Below are 16,108 nucleotides of genomic sequence, written 5' to 3'. Positions count from 1 at the left end.
TATTTAATTCTGTATTGGACAGAAAAAATAGATACTTCCTGCATTCCTCACAGATATGATAATGAGTTTTTAAAATTTTATAAGATACTTGAATGCAATCTTCCAAGGGCCTTTCACTGTCTTTAGTCAGACTTGGGCTGAAGTAGAAACATTAAAGCTTAAACCTGTCATCCCTTGCTCCAAGAAATGTTTGCTTCAGAATCCAGGTCTTCTGCTATAACCTTTTCATGTTTTAAAAGCCATACAGACACAGAATAGGTAAGTTACACTGGACTTCAACATCCACACTCTTCCCTTACATCTCTGATCCCTGAACTACAGACATATTTGAAAGCATCTCAACACTGCAACAGGCAAGTGAATAAATCAAGATCTACTTTAATTTAAAACACAGGTGCAAAGGATTCACAACTACAGATGAGCAGGATCATTTGTTTCAAATTATAAATTTTTAAAGCCCTGCTCTTTTGCATAAAAAAGCAGTATATCTGGAATACAGAAACATTTTACATCAAAAACTTTCCAGTGCAGCTAAGGAAGAAATAAACAAATTCATTTCAATTAACTTCATCAGCCCCAAACTTAGACATCCAGTCTAGGCAAACCACCTACGATCCCTCTACTGGCCACAGGCAGAGTGGTATCGAGAGAAAGCAATTTCATCCTTCAGCAGGTATCTAAAATGATGGAGATGAATCACCCTCTGGAGGTGCTCTTCTCACCATGGTCTACAGAGGCAACCTATCTGTTTTGCAGTCTGGGTGCCCACCATTTAGGTGACTGTCATCAGTGCAGATGAATTCCATCCCAAATTACTTCAAGTAATCAACTGTGGCTTCAATTTTGAAGCAGGATCTGTAACTGGAGTAAATAGCAGAGGATAGAGATTATTTACATCTTCTGAAGAAAATGCAGTTATGAGGTTAGTATCTGAGACAGTAAGGCTGTCCCAAGAATAACTTAAATTCCAATAAATTTGTATCTGATTTTCAAAATGGGATCCCAGTTCCACATATAAGACTATATTCTTAAGACCTCACAAAAGTGCACACCATCACTGTACAATGTTACATCCTGACCTAGAGTCCAATTACCTCAACTACCTCACTGATCAGAAACTGTATCATACAAAATATCTAAATCTATTTAAAAATAACAGAGAGCTGCTTAGACAACCAGAAACCTTCTGAACATATCAGCAAAGGGGTGGTGGGGAAGGCGATACCAATTACAAAACAAACATCAAAAATTTCCCTTCTCCCCATGTTCTGCAGCAGCAAGCAGGGGAGATGAAGGCTGAACAAACAGCCTCACCGTGAACATAAAAATCTCTCCTGGGACATGCAGGACAGCTGAAATGTTTTCATTCTGTCCCCTAAAGCATTCCCAATGTGCTGCCCCACACTTATCTCAGGGCAGCACTTCTTGGCTCCTCTTGTGAGAAAGGACTCAGAAGGAAAGCTGCCTGGAAACCACAAATAGGAATAAGCTTCCCTAGAGTCTCCATTCCAAACAGCACTGGAGGTGTTGCATATTATGAATTTTCAACCACAAAATCCTGGTGGCAAGAACAATTGTCTTCACAGAGTCTACTCTGAGGCCTGCCTCCAAGGGTTTCCCCTCCAAAAGTTTAAGATCATGAAATGGATTCAAGACTGACCACTAAACCATACATATTCCTCAGCAAAAGAGAAGCATGTTGACGCAAGAGAGCTGTTTGAAAATAAATATGTACATATCACATCTGCTCCCTAGGAACATATGTACAGTTTTCTAGGTCCACATTTAACTGAAGATTAAAATCATCTGTGGAAAAAGTCTCAGAAGAGAAAAATTGTTCAGTCTTTGTGCATTGTTGGACAGTTTAAAGGCATCTGTGCCCCAAAATGTACATGTAGGTCAGCTCAAGACTCCAGTGTACAACTAACAAAACAAAGATCACATTTCTAACTGGGAAATTTTGTTCCAGTTCAGTAGTCAGCAGCCAAGGTTTACAGGAACTTGCAGACATTCGGATACACAACCTCAGACTCCGCATAAAAATGCCTTTCTTTGGAAGAAGCAATCCAGAAGTCATGAAATACCTGCTTTATTCTTGAGACATACTTGGTCTTATTAGGAACTAGTACATATTGATTGTCTTCAGCAAATGAGAAGCCAGAAAGGCCAAGACCGCAAGGACAATATTCACATTCATCCTGTAAGAAGATCACTGACAAGTTCTGAGCACCATTCCCAGGACAAGACCGCCTGGTCTCTTGGTTATTTATAAGTGTTACTTTTTCCTCGTATTTTCCCCTTACGTGAAGTCAGCAGGTAGAGGTACGCTTTCTGTATTGCTGGATAAGGGGGACCAAGCACTCTGGAAGTCCTGTCTGGAGCAAAAAGGGGTGATCCAGAAGCTCTTGTGCCGTTGCTCTTTCTAGCGGTTCCCGGGTCAGCATCCTGTCCAAGAAGTCTCTCAGAACTGGGGAAGTCTGGAAAAAGCAACCAAGCAAGTCAGCGAGGTAAAGGAACGAGGCAACAGGTCATTTGACAACAGGTTGCTGTGGTGGGTTTGCTTTAAAAAGGACCTGTGCAATTCAACTTTGTAGCCCTGTTTTTGCACAGAAACATAACAGGAGACAGCATGCTTTTTATGGAATAATAGTAACAACTGTCTGTCACCGGTAGGCACATTTACAGGCTGCTTGTTTTTAAGGGGGCACACCAAACTAGGATGATAGTGCCTGCCATGTCCTTTCATCTAAGTTAATTTTGTTTCCCATTTTATTTGTTCTTTTCTGCATTTCAGCTCAAAAATTCAGTAGACTTCCTAAGGCACATCACTTGGGTGCGAAGGGTTGAGCAATTCCTTCTTTTACTGGGCACAAGAATGCGGAAAAAATACTAAAATTTAGGTATCTAAAATATTTTAAAATATTTAAATATATAACCCAAGTAGGATTTGAGAATCTGGAAACCTGATGCTGCCGCTACAAAATTAAGAAACTACAGAACAGTGTACCAAAAGAACTGAATGACCTCAGCTGGCCTGTCCTTTAAAATACAGGTATTGAGGCCAGCTGAGTCACCAGACCCAAGAACCACTGAAAGGCTCTGCACATCTCTTGCTGGTAGTAATCCTCCGTAACATTAAAACTGGATAAAAAATTAACTTGGTGCATATTTATTTATTTTAATGTCACTAATTACATCCATTTTAGATTGAGGGCACTTTTCTTGCTCTGGTTAACTTAGTAGATCACAAAATACTGTTCACAGTGAGGCACAGCTTATTTCAAGAGTGCTTTGAACAACCACTGTGATTGCCAGAGGATGAAGGCACAACACAGCTGAATGTCGGGATCCAACCCTTATCGCTCTGTCAATAAATCTACCCATGCTTTAGAAAACCAGCAAAGATTATCCCAGGTGGTGTCTGTTTAGTCTGTTGCACCCAATGCTACAGCAATTGACCCCAGCGAACCATTAACTGCAATCAAAATGCAGCAGCTGTGGATTCAGCCCTCTTAGCTCCATGCAGACAGCAGGGAGACAGGAGGATGGCCAGAGGTCTGTCGATCCAAAGGTCTGCTGAAAGCCAGTATGCTTCCCAGGATGAAGTGGAACAGAGCAAGACTATGAACAGCTCTGGCTCTTACAGCTCATGGTGGGGTCATCTCACCCATCAAGGTGTGCGATCCAGACCAAAACTGGCTTTACACTAAGTAAGTGGGTTCAGAATGTGACCTTGAAATTTCAATTAGTGTTGCAAAGGCAAACAGGAAAGACAGCAGCTGTTGATGTTTGAGTGTATGCTGTTAGTTCAGCAGCCTACTCTGTTAAATAATTCAGTTTTAGCAGCTGCAGATATTCTGATTAATTGGAAAGGCCGCATAGCTCGGAATGCTGCAGAAGCTATTTGATCTTAGAGGCTTGGACTGAAATGAAAAGAGGATAGCTCTAAGTGATGACTAAAAGGTAATCACTGCACTTCTTATGTCACTACTAGTTTTTCATAAGAAACCATGAAGCTGAGTTAATCTTCAAAGCAGCTGCAGTGTCCCCCATGAGCTGCTGTCTGTTTTGAGCTCTCTTGCTCTGACCATAACACAGCCTCTGTGTTCCTGAAAGCTGCTAAGCTGGAAACTCTCCAGAGCAAGGATCCTCCTAGTTATTTCCCTAGAAGATGAGCTACTCTATTGACAACAGCAAGATACTAACTATTGCCTCCATCAGAAGCAGCTTTGATTTGCATTACTAGGTTTATGCCCTAGTGACTTTACATTAGGACTGTTTCCCAAACCAGCCACTAGCTGTCAGCAGCAGCTTGCATCCACTGAGGCAAAGAAGGTCCAAAGAAGCTCCCCAAGAAACATGTTCTAGCAAGACCGTTTTCACAGCCAGCTCTGCAGGGAACAGCTGGTATGGATGTTTCCCCGTGATAATCATCAGGTTCACAAGTACTTTGCTGGTATGCTCACCCTGTGGAAATTTTTCAGTTTGGGAGGAGGACTGTCACGGAGTCTCTTCATTGCCTGGACCGGAGAATCACTAAAATAGGGGGGTTCTCCATCCACCATCTCTATCACCATGATTCCCAGAGACCAGATATCCACCTGTGGGAGCCAATGTTGCATCAATACACAGCTCAGAGCAACAGGTCCTCACTATGCTGCTTTCACAAAGGCTACAACACCCTTCCCACGACAAATGTTACTGAGAGCATAAACCATTAACCCACTTAATGCTACTGGATCCCTTACTGCCATTTAACAAAGACAGCTTTCCACTGATCCATGCCGGTGTTGCAACATGCAAAGGTCTGCAAGTAACTGCTTGTGCTACACCTGGTCGGTCGGTAAACAAAACTAATCAGTCTGCTGCCACCTGCCCATAATTTCAGAGCTCCCATTTGTGTCTTCCCTGCTCTCCTCCCCACCCCTCACAGCACTGATTGATTTACTGATCCATATCACATCGCAGGCTGCTCCTTGCTAACATCTGTCCACACTACAGCATATACAGGCCTATGCCAACCTTCAGGTATAAAAATAGAGTAAGTTTACACCTTGTTCCAGGAAGCTGAATGTGGTTTTTTTTTTTTTTAAACTTTATTTATTTTTATTGCTTTAGGTCAAATTGATATCATCACAATCAAATCTGCAATCATAGTTATAGTTCTATTTTAAATAGATCCTAGATGCTTTTCCTGGAGAGCCTAACATTTTAGTGTGACACCTCAGAATATCATTTGCTACCTCTTCTGATATTAGGAAAGTGGTCCCTTACCTCAGTAGTGTATGGTACCCTTGCAATAACTTCTGGAGCCATCCAGTAAGGCGTACCTACTAGGGACTTTCTTTTGGGTACATCTTTACTGATTTGAGCACAGAAACCAAAATCTGAGAGTTTGACCTGTGCAAAGAGAAAAACAACCAAACTTTAAAATAATTTCTAAGCTATGTGGAAGGAAGCACCAAAGATAAAGAATACAAAAGGAGTAAGAGAATGAGGTATAAACAAGAGACTGAGAACAGAAAGGAAATAAGGAGACAGACTAAGGCTACAGCAGCAGAAGACAGGAAACAATTTTTCAGAGGAAACCTACCCTTCCATCCAGTGTCAACAAAATAGAGTCGCTTTTAATGTCTCGGTGAATGACCCCCTGAGAGTGAAGATATGAAAGAGCCTGCAGCACTGATTCACACACTGTTGCAATTTGCTCTTCATTTAGCCTGAAATTAAGGACATAGGTTTTTAACTGCATTATACTCTTCTGTGGATAGCACTAACTCACAAGTCCTGTGTAAAGGCACCACACAGTTTTGAAGTTGAGCTGCAGGTAGGTATTTTGGTTCCCCATGACCATTACTCTCTCCCTCTTTTTCTATTCTTTTACAATTGTGTTTTACTGTTGAAAACATTTTTGTCTTCATGATTAGCAACTAAAAGCTTTAATAAGTCTAATTCAGAGAAATTGCATTTTAAATCTGGTATCTCAATTCATCAAGCAACATGCTGTTTCAAACAATTACAATGTGCAAGACTGCTTCTTCACGCCAAGATGACACAGGAACTGTTGAGACAGCTTTTTTCTTTTAAGCACATATAGTGAAGCTGTTGTTCACAAGGCCTATTGTGCAACTTTATGCAGTAAGGATTTAAACAAGTAATTTTACAGAGAATGGGGGATCCCCTTCAGATTTCATGCAGCTAGACAGCGTGGATAGTCTTATACCTAACTAAAGGTAGCACAAATAGGGGGAGATGCTGTCATTCCTAAATTTTAGTAATCTGTTAGCACACTGCGTAAGAACGCCAAGAAACTCCTCAGAAACTCCTGCATATGAAACACCAAGAAACTCTTTAGAAACTCCTGCTATGTGGACTACCAACACAAGAACCTTCATGATCAAATGTAAGTTAAAAAGGGCAGAAATGAAAATTATCTCCTGTAGCTGTGGCCAGTGGCAATGGCTTCTGCACATGTACACCGAGGAATGCTAGAAGATGCATACTTCAAAGAATCACTGAAGGCCCCTATTTGAGTACTTTTGATTCTCAGCCTGTCTCTAGCAGTTATTTCAAACCACTCTTATTTGAGGGCATGTAAATGATAACTCTTCAAATCCATGTCTGCAGGTAAGACTGAGGAAAAAGAGAGCTCAAAATGTAGAGCTGTGCAGAGCACACAGCACTTTCTGAACAGGTAAGAGCAATTTCTATACATTTAGGAAGGAGGTTGCACCATCACCTGAGAAATTCGTATTTCCACTGCTTGATTGGTAGAATGAGATGTGGAATACCAAAGTGACCATCTGACCACAACACTGCGTATTTTGGCTGCACTGTGCCATGTCTATGTCAGAAATGTATCTGAAGGATGGCAGGGGGCTACTTTTGCCATTACGATTTAACCTCTGAAGAGAGAGGTACAAAGACTACCCCAGTACAGAACCTAACCTATTTAGAAACAATGCTTTTTACTTTGAATATAACATGAGCTATAAGGAAAGCAGATACTCTTCTGAGCTTTGCGGTTCTAGAAGATAAAAAGAGGTATACTTTCAGCCTGTAACATAAGGAATTTGGTTTCAGTCAAGTGATTGCATAGTGTAAGAGAGATTACTAGGGGATTAGCTCACTCCTGGAGATGCAAATCAGTTATCACCTTCAGCAAGTATTTAATGAGGGGAATGACGGCGTTTTCCTCCCTGTGAAAAAGTGATAAAGGCTTGCAGCTTACTTTTGATAAATGTTATAACAGATCCTGTTTCCACTATGTGGAAAAACAAGTATTCATTAAAGGATTCAAAGGAAGGCTTTGTAAAATAACATCTATGCTGACATCCCATGATGTAATTCTGTCTCAATGGTGGATACAGACTACATAGACACTTCATAACTCTTTCTAGAATATGTTGTGGGTTTTTTTTTTGTTTGTTTGCTTTGTTTTAAATTATAGTTCCATTGGCTCTACTAATACCAGCTAAGAGCTACAAGAGTTTCACTGGCTCTGCAATGCCAGGACTCAGCACTTTTCAGGACTAAACACTCTGTTTCCTGTGCAGGAGCACATACAGGACTTTTAGTGAAACCTTGGTTCTCAGTCCCTGAGATGTACCTCTGATCAAAAAATTGGAGGGCTGGCCAGATAAACGTCTCCAAAATTTTTAAAAGTAAATACAATTAGCATTAGCAATACAACTTAATTGTAATCCAATTAATATTCTGAATCTTTTAAAAGAGGAAAGCTCATTCTACAGAAACTCTTGCTCAGTCTTTTCTTTGGAGCTCCCTGTGCCAGTTTACAGCCTTGCAGCTCAGCAGCTGGGAGAGGGCAGGTAAGACACTGTCCTCATAAACACATCACCAAAACTCTTTGAGAGTGGGACTCCGAAGAGGGCATTTGAGAACAATTTCTTTGCCCTACAGAAATGCTTTGGGCATTAATGAATATGAAGTGGTGTGGACACAAAAACAAATTTAGGAGAGTATCCAGTAGTTGCTATCTTTAGGCAGTGAAATTTGGGAAGGCGCCCAGATCTCAAGGATCTGCTGCACTTCCCCAGAGGATTTAGCCACAAATTCTACCTCACTAAGGTTGTACCATGTCAAACTATTTGCACATTCTTTAATAGTTATTCAGTGAGCTTCCTGGCCAAAATACAACAGATATAATAAATGATACTTTTTATAAGTACTGTGTTTTACAGGGGAGGTTATCAAGGAGATAAACTGCAAGTATCTAAAGAGATCGGTATGGTAACGAGTTCCCTTCAACACCAGAAGCAGATCTGAATGCTTCAAATGGATGACAGTTATGAAGCATAGCAGTTTCAGGGCACTGCAATCACAAGCATCACAAGAGCTCTGAGGGAAACTATTCTTCCCAGAAATCTCCACTCTTTTGTTGTCTATGAGGTGGACACATAAGCACTGATACTTTGGGTTTTGCTTCGTACCTGATCTGAGACACGATGTCTGTGAGGGCTCCCCCCTGCAGGAACTCCATCAGCACCCAGAGCTCCTCTCCCACGAGGTAGCTCTTGTACATCTCAACTACGTTGACGTGTTGATAGTCCCTCATTATCACCACCTGTAAAGACACAGGGAATGACTGACCACCACGCCACAACTTATAAAATCTAATCCTACCTACAAAGCAAATATGTGGAACTCTACAAGTACAATGCAGTAGCCTCCGTCCCTGCAGTCATTCTTTATCTTGGTACTAGCAGAATTCTGTTAAAAAGATGTCTCCTGCCCCCCCCCCTTTTTTTCTTTTGTTTGTTTTGTTTTTTAAAACCACATTTACTGTTACCATGGCTTTGTGGTGGACAGAGAACCCCACCTCTCTACGTTTACCTCATTAAAAAGGAGCTCCCGGCGCTGCTGCTTTCTCAGGTCCATCATTTTCACTGCCACCTGACGCCCTGAGTGCTTCTCTCGAGCAATGCAGACAATACCTGTGGACCCTTCACCAATCTTTACATAGTTCTCCAGCAATGTCCGGGGATCCCCTTGGTCCACTACCATCCTAAGGGCAGCTTTAAACTGCTCATGAGTCACAACCACTGGGTCCTCACTGGCCAGCTGCCCTTTCACAGAAGAGTCCTGGGGAAGGTGAAGGTTGCTAGAACTCGTCTGAGTCTGACGGTTTCTCGGAGACCCTGCTGGTGATGGCCTGCCTTGGGGCACTGCGATCGCCTTCTCCATGGTTGGGGATTTCTGGGGAGTTCCAGCTTCCGAAATCATCCTGGGGAAGTCAGACGCAGGCTGATCTGGTGGAAGAGACTGGGCTTTGGTTGCAGGGCTGTGGGGTGAACCCCATTGCTGGGGTCTGAAGAAAGCATTAGGCTTTGGGAAGAACAAATATGAAAGCAGAAGAAAGAAAAAATGCTGGTTAGATTAAGTGGCAGGCATCAGCTGCATCTTATGCCACTCTGGCCTAATGCATTTTGCAGCAGACAAAGCGCTCTAGGTTAAGAGCTCTATGTTCTTGTCTCCAGGCCTGCCCAGCATATGCTGCATGATTAGGGGAAGCCACATGGTTGTTGATTTTCAAGAATTGGCTACAGGATGGATGCTATGCTTTAAGGACCTCCAAGATATGTCAGGAGCTCTGTTCTCAGAGGGCTAGATATCAGCTCATGCTTAAAACAAACAAATCCACCCCCCCACACACACAGAACCAGCAGTCTGCTAAAAAGCATTCCAACCTTGCCACCAAAACTCAGGGGCAACCCGAGTTGCAGAGAATTTGAAAATCCTTTATCCCTGTGTTCCTCTGATCTTCCTATATACAAAAAGAAAGAGGATTCCTGCCAAAGCTGTAAATCACTTTGATGTCTTGGCCTAATTCCCTCCGGGTAATTACACTCTGCCTACGGAAAACTCTCCCTGCACTTTCCACTGGTACCTGCAGAGCATTCCTGTCGATCAGGCACAGAATTAGCCCTCTGTTTTGGGAGAAGCACAACCAACCAGAACAGCTGCGGATGGCCAGGGCAGCACTTCAGCTGCACAGAGCCACCTGCCACACCACGGGCTTACAACTGATCTCCAATGAATTGGGGTTAGCAGTGCTCTTTCCTGAAGTACTCAAGGCTTTTTGGAGACCTCCCACTCAAGTACCAAGCCAGCCCAACCCTGTTCAGTTTATGAGATGTAGTAAGATCACAGCCTGCGGTAACGTGGCTTCAGGGTACGCATTCCCATGCTAGCACTACAATCGGTCTCTCAAGAAGGAAAAGTCCTGAAGTACTCGTACTCATCCTCAAAATGCTGACTAATTAAAACATCTAGCAGGTTAGGTATAAAATGCATTATATTTCGTCATATTTACAGTAATAGTGGATCTGACAACATAGCGCTTCGGAAAGAGCCAACCAACCATTCATATTACAGGACAAATAAAAACTTCAAAGCAACAGGCTTTTTTACTCTTACAATCCAGACAGGTTGTTAATAAAGTTAATAATATGGGCATGGGAACTGAAGATTTGCAGCAGAGAAATTTTTAAAAGAGCATTCATTTTCTCCCAGAAAATATTTGTATAGAATTTAATTACATCCACCTCGCTTTTTTAAAAATCAAGGATTTCTGAGAACAGTAAAATCTGCATAAGCCGAGCACACGCACAGCTCATTCTCATACGCACACAGCCCCTGAACATATGATTTAGCAGGTCCTGGCACCGTGGTGCTGGAGTGCACAAACACAAACTGCCTGTCAGAACTTACTTCCTCTTCATTTACCAGCTCCACCCCTGCAGTTCTGTGGAGACATGCTCATGGCAGCGAAATATCTGTTTCCCAACTCTTGTTTTGTCTCAGGAGGGAGGAAAAAAAAAGGTTTTATATAACCTAGAGCAGGCAAAAGGGCACAACTCGCATGCAAGCTCACACATGTTTGTCTAACCACACGTAAGTATTATTTCCTGCTCTGTTTTTTTGACAGCCCCTGTACACACGTTTGCAGTCGCTGGACCTTTTGATGTGTCACTGTTCTCCCACTTCTCCCCCCCATGCTAGGCCAAAAGGAGGGAGCCCTCCACCTTCCCACGGTGACCATCGGCAGCCTGTCAAGGCACACTCCCCCCCATTTTCAGTCAGATATCCCCTCTCCATTTCTTTTGCAATTAGACATTTCTTAAATGTCACAGCTGCACACCATCATCTCCATTTGTAAGGGAGATTCCAGTTTTAACCACTGGAGATAAACAATTGCCAGTGATGGCACAGATCCCTCATTGGAGCAGGGAGATGGACTAGATAACCTCAAGGTCTTTCTTACTCTTCTCGCAAATAACTCGAGTTCAAAACACACCCAAGCACATGCATGCACACGTGCTATCTGGCCAGTAACCTCTGCTCCTCCTTGTGGAAGTGCAGAGGCATGGTAAAGACACTTGCCAGAGAGAAAGAAGAGGTTAGTCCTCCTAAGCACTCAAGGACAGGCCTTCAGCCAGTACGGATCAGCCTAGGGTCACTGAGACAGCATATAAGCATGGTTTGTGCTACAGAAGAACTGCATTCCTCCAAAACCCCACTCCCTCAGGAAGGGAATCTTGAGGGAAAAGGCTGCGTTGGAAAGCCTTGAGCCTGATCCTTATGCAAACTGCAAGTGTTCCTGCAACAAGCTGGGCTGGAGCTTGCAGCATACATTAGAGCAATCCGTTTTGTTGGGCCAGTGGTTTCTGTCATCTTCCTCTGAGTTCAGGACTCCACGCCTGCAAGAAATTAGCCTGGCCAAGCACCAGCACAGCACAGCCTTTAAAAATGCTCAACAGCTGTGCAAGGACAATGAGTGCTAGGTTAGTCTGTGATGAATTAGAAGCAGTGGCCTGAGGGGCTGTATTTCCTATCTAGTAAAAGGACCTGGAGTTTTTCTCATAGATTAATAAGTGAGTCACTCATTCAGGGTAGCTTTCCTGGGGGAGATGTAGCTATGAGCTGTCCCATCTGCAGCAAAACCCAAGTCAGATTTCCTGTTTGACAGTACTGTGGGTGCTGATGCAAACATTCCTGTTGTAGGCAAGTTGGCAGATAAGCTATAACCACCAGACTCCCCTGAAGTAGTCATATTTTTCACAGGCAAAAAAATACATTCCTAATGTAAATTATGGAAATTTCCCAAATAGCAAAAGCACATTTATGTTAGTATAAGGGTATTTAAGTTATGCCTTTACAAATACAAAAGGGCAAAAATTAGTAAGTCCACTATCTCCTTCCCACCTTACACCCCTCCATGTACAGCTCCACTAAAAAGGCTTTCTGATGGAGATAGTGCTGCTGTTTTGAGCTATGCCTAGCAGTATATGCTGTGAAGCCTAGGAGTATATGTTTCCTCTGGCCAGGACTATTTTGATTCCAGCATTAATCACAACAGTAACAGCTGTTTGTGCATTGTTTGCAATTAAATTTGTTCCGCTGTTTAAGTAACCTCTGGAACTCTAAAGTCAACACTGCATTCATTCACTTAAAAATAAGGAATAACTGTACCTTTATGTGCAGGGAAGGGCCTGACTTGTTTGAGCTGCTGGAGGAGGGGAACACACTGCGTAACAGCCTCCTCTTCAAGCTGTTCTCCCTTGATTTGGAGCTAGGGCTGCCCTCTCCTGAGGGCCTGGAGTTTGCTTGTCGTACTAGACAAGGCTGAGGCCAGCACTCTTCTGAGCTCTTTTTTCCCATCTTGTCACTCTCCCCCAGCAGAGCAGGCATGTGCTGCAGACCAGAGGTGCGCTGGAGGCAGCTGCCATCAGCACCCTGGAACTCCGAAGGCCCAAGGGACTGGGCTTTTGTAACCATACCATTGGGATGAGACTGTCCATCCAGTCTGGGTTTGTAATCAGGCCACATAGTCTGTCTCCGGGTCACCTTGGTCCCACCATTGCAATTGAGGTAGTTTCCATATCTGTCTGCCCAGTCTGCTTCAGGGCTCTGAAGATACATGTCTGGGGGTCTGTCTTCCCCCAGGAGCCCAAGGGACTGAGCTCTCCTCCTGCTGGTGGGGCTCCTTCCCCTCAGAGTGTTGGAACTGATGGCAGAAAGCTTCTGGATATCGTTGAGTATCCCAGAGATATAGCCTTCCACTTCCACGGTGCTGCCTCTCACCACTGTCTGTGAAACAGAGAGAACAGGAGGAAAAGTTAGAGATTTACAATGTGAGGTTCAGTTAATCTTGACAAAGTTTAGATTTTGTCTGTCTAACCAAAGCAGACCCAGGGAATTTAGTAAAGTAAGTTAAAAAATAATAAAAGGACAGAAAAATTTAATTTTCCTTTACTGAGAGAAAAAAAAATGAATCACTGGGTGACATGTTTATTCAACAGAGGCAGCAGTGCTTTCAGCCAGAACAGTGAATCCTGCTGCTGCACTTGCATTCTAAAGGACAACCTTAGAGCAAAACAGGGTGTATTTAGCACTCCCTCCTGTGCCATACTACATCACTAACTTAGGCTCAACAAGCTCCTGAGAACTAATACCTCTCCAAAGAAGTTACAGCATGCCGCAAGCTCTATCTGCAAGAATCACCTTGCCATTCCAGCATAAGGTTCATCACTCCCCTGTACCAGTCTCAGTACCATTGTAATCAGCATCCCTTAGTCTGGTTGTCTACTATTTTTGCTAATGCATCTTAATCTTGACCACTGAAGACCACACTGTTCCAACGCTGTATTTCTCCTCTGTTCTGCCAAGCTATTATAATTAAAAATGATGAACAAAGGGTCACACCAGCTCACAAATGCCTTGTAAGCAAGTGATGGAGAACAAGGCTTCCATCCAAACAAGCAACAGCACTACAGAAGTAGGACACTTGAAGCTGTCATTATATTACATAGCGCTCTACCTTGTTTATTCTAGAACTGAAATGCTTACAGAAGCTTTTTTAATGCTGGAAACCAAAATGTTTCATTTCTTCACAGAAATTCACAGCATAGAATCACTTCTGCACTTTCATGAATCTCTGCCTGAGGAAAATCCCTCCCTGGAGTGATGGCAATCTCCTGTTTGCTAACTGAACTCTGGGGATCTTCTAAAGATGCTGAATTAATTACACCAAGCCTAATATTTAGCTGGTACAAAACAGCAGCTCCAGTAATTTCAGCAGAATGCCACCACAGTGCATGAAATGCACCTGGCTTGCTCAGTGTCTGGGAACAAAAGGCAAAGGGAAAGATTTTGTCAAACAAGGTGAAGAAAGGATAATCCAACTCATAACACTGCACACACAACATCACCTGCAGCTGAAAATTCTGCTTTTCGGTCCTATTGTAGCAATATATCTCACTCACCATATACATGCACCTTCCTCTGCGGCCCAAGCTGCTGTCAAGTAAATAACATGCTGAAGGCACTAACTCCTCAACCTGGTTCCATCATTTTTGCACAAAACTTGGTAGGAAAAAAATGCCAGAAATAAAGAAACCCAGTCTTTTAAACTTGTCGTTGGGGTGGGAAGAGTCTTCTCTCCACTCTAATTCATCCTTTAGAGACTTAAGATATATCAGGTTACTTCAGTAATGCACTCAGTTAAGAGCACAAGATCGTAAATGAGTCTGAGCAAGGACAGATGGAATGTTCATGTCCCTAAGTAACACAGCCCTCAGCAGGATGCCTCCACACCCTTGCACATGCTTGCACAGGGAAGATGGGAGAGAAAGAGGCCCTCCTCCACAGCTCACTGATGTGCTCAATGTTTCTACAAACTTGGAAAAAGAATAGCTCAAAATAAAGTTAAAAGAAATCTCAAGATGCCAAGTAGTCCAAAGTAGAGGGACAAAAATCATTCCAGAAAGGACTTCTGTCCAGCACGTTCACAAAATAAGAAGTCTCCAAGAAGAGATGCTGTCGCCTCTTCAGAAAACCCATTAAATTGTTCACCTTATATTTTAGATAAAAACATCTCAAAATTAGACTAAGTCACTCCCGTTGTACTTCCAACCCATGAAGTCAGTCCTATCCCCCGCAGACAGTGAAGATAGGAGTTAGCTGTACTTTGCAGCCATATTTAAAGACTGCATCAGATTAACGAATAAGCATCTAAATTTGAGGCAAACCTATATGGAATGCTCTTACAGACATCATGTCTTACTGACCAAGATCTAGAAGTGATATTTTTAAAAAGAAAAGTGACCTTTTACAAGCCACACACAGTACGTATCAAAAAAACAAACAAACAAACAACAACAAAAACCATACACACTATGAAAGCTGAATCCAGAACCTTATGTATAATGGCTCAGCTTAACAGGGCCAATTAGCACTTAGAAAAAAAAAAAAATATATATATATATATATATCTTACCATTGATTGGTATCATTGAACAGGAATTTGTTCAAGCGAAGTTTAACAGGAATAATCAACTATACAATGCAATCTAAAAGCGTATTTGCACCTGGACTTACTGGGAAAAAAAAAAAGTATTCATTTAAGAGTCTTTTGCAGTTTTTAAAGACTAAAGTTTTGCAACTTCTTCTTGCTTTTACCATCTACTGATATAAAAAGTCATAGATGAAAGTACTGACCAGTTATCAGACTCAGGAAAAATTCCAGTTTCTCCACTCTTTGTGGACATTTCTATATTTGACAGCGATGCCTCAAAGTATTCCTTGAGTATACTTTTCCTAAATACTTAAGAAAAACTTGTCCAGTTTGCTCTGGGAATGTCATAAGCAACAGTGTCAAGAGCCTAACTCAAGTTGTAGGAGAGATCCATCATTTCTCCCTGACCCAAAGCCTGTTACCTTGTCATTGAAGGAAATTGGGTTGCTTGCCATGATTGTCTTGTTCTTGATAAATCCACACAGGCTACTAGCTACTTCCCTGTTATCTTCTAGGAAGTGGTTGCAAGTAGATTACTTGCCTATTTGTTCCAGTTTCTTTCCGGGAATTGAAATTATTCTGACTGATCTGTAATTCCTTGAATTTTATTAGGCCCAGCTGACTTGAAAATATCTAACTTATCTAAAAAGTCTCATGTGTTCTTCCCTTATTTTAGCCTGAGTTCCTATCCTTTTGTGCTTGTGTTGTTAGCCAACTGATCACAGTTAACCTTTTCCTGAAGAAAAACATTAAACATTTAAGAGTTCTCAGTGTCATCTGTTATTAACTTTC

The 16,108-nt window shown here is 42.3% G+C and overlaps 1 protein-coding gene across 8 annotated transcripts in view; it reads right to left on the bottom strand.

Annotated features, from left to right (window-relative positions):
- Positions 1 to 361: 361 nt before the first annotated feature.
- LOC121071198 (serine/threonine-protein kinase PAK 6-like) overlaps positions 362 to 16,108 on the bottom strand; it is a 41,214-nt gene continuing 25,467 nt past the window's right edge. For all 8 annotated transcript variants that reach the window (XM_040559264.1, XM_040559270.1, XM_040559268.1 and 5 more), the window contains 7 exons: positions 12,493 to 13,110; positions 8,854 to 9,345; positions 8,451 to 8,584; positions 5,594 to 5,720; positions 5,275 to 5,400; positions 4,467 to 4,601; positions 362 to 2,477 (listed from right to left, as the gene is read on the bottom strand). In XM_040559264.1, the coding sequence (XP_040415198.1) occupies positions 2,310 to 2,477; positions 4,467 to 4,601; positions 5,275 to 5,400; positions 5,594 to 5,720; positions 8,451 to 8,584; positions 8,854 to 9,345; positions 12,493 to 13,110 (1,800 nt within the window). In that variant the 3' untranslated portion in view covers positions 362 to 2,309. The remainder of the gene's footprint in view (positions 2,478 to 4,466; positions 4,602 to 5,274; positions 5,401 to 5,593; positions 5,721 to 8,450; positions 8,585 to 8,853; positions 9,346 to 12,492; positions 13,111 to 16,108) is intronic.

The sequence above is a fragment of the Cygnus olor genome, chromosome 5 (genome assembly GCF_009769625.2).
Source record: "Cygnus olor isolate bCygOlo1 chromosome 5, bCygOlo1.pri.v2, whole genome shotgun sequence".
Lineage (NCBI taxonomy): Eukaryota > Metazoa > Chordata > Aves > Anseriformes > Anatidae > Cygnus > Cygnus olor.
Note: the sequence above shows the minus strand (reverse complement) of the source record. Positions and strands in the feature narration are given on the sequence as shown.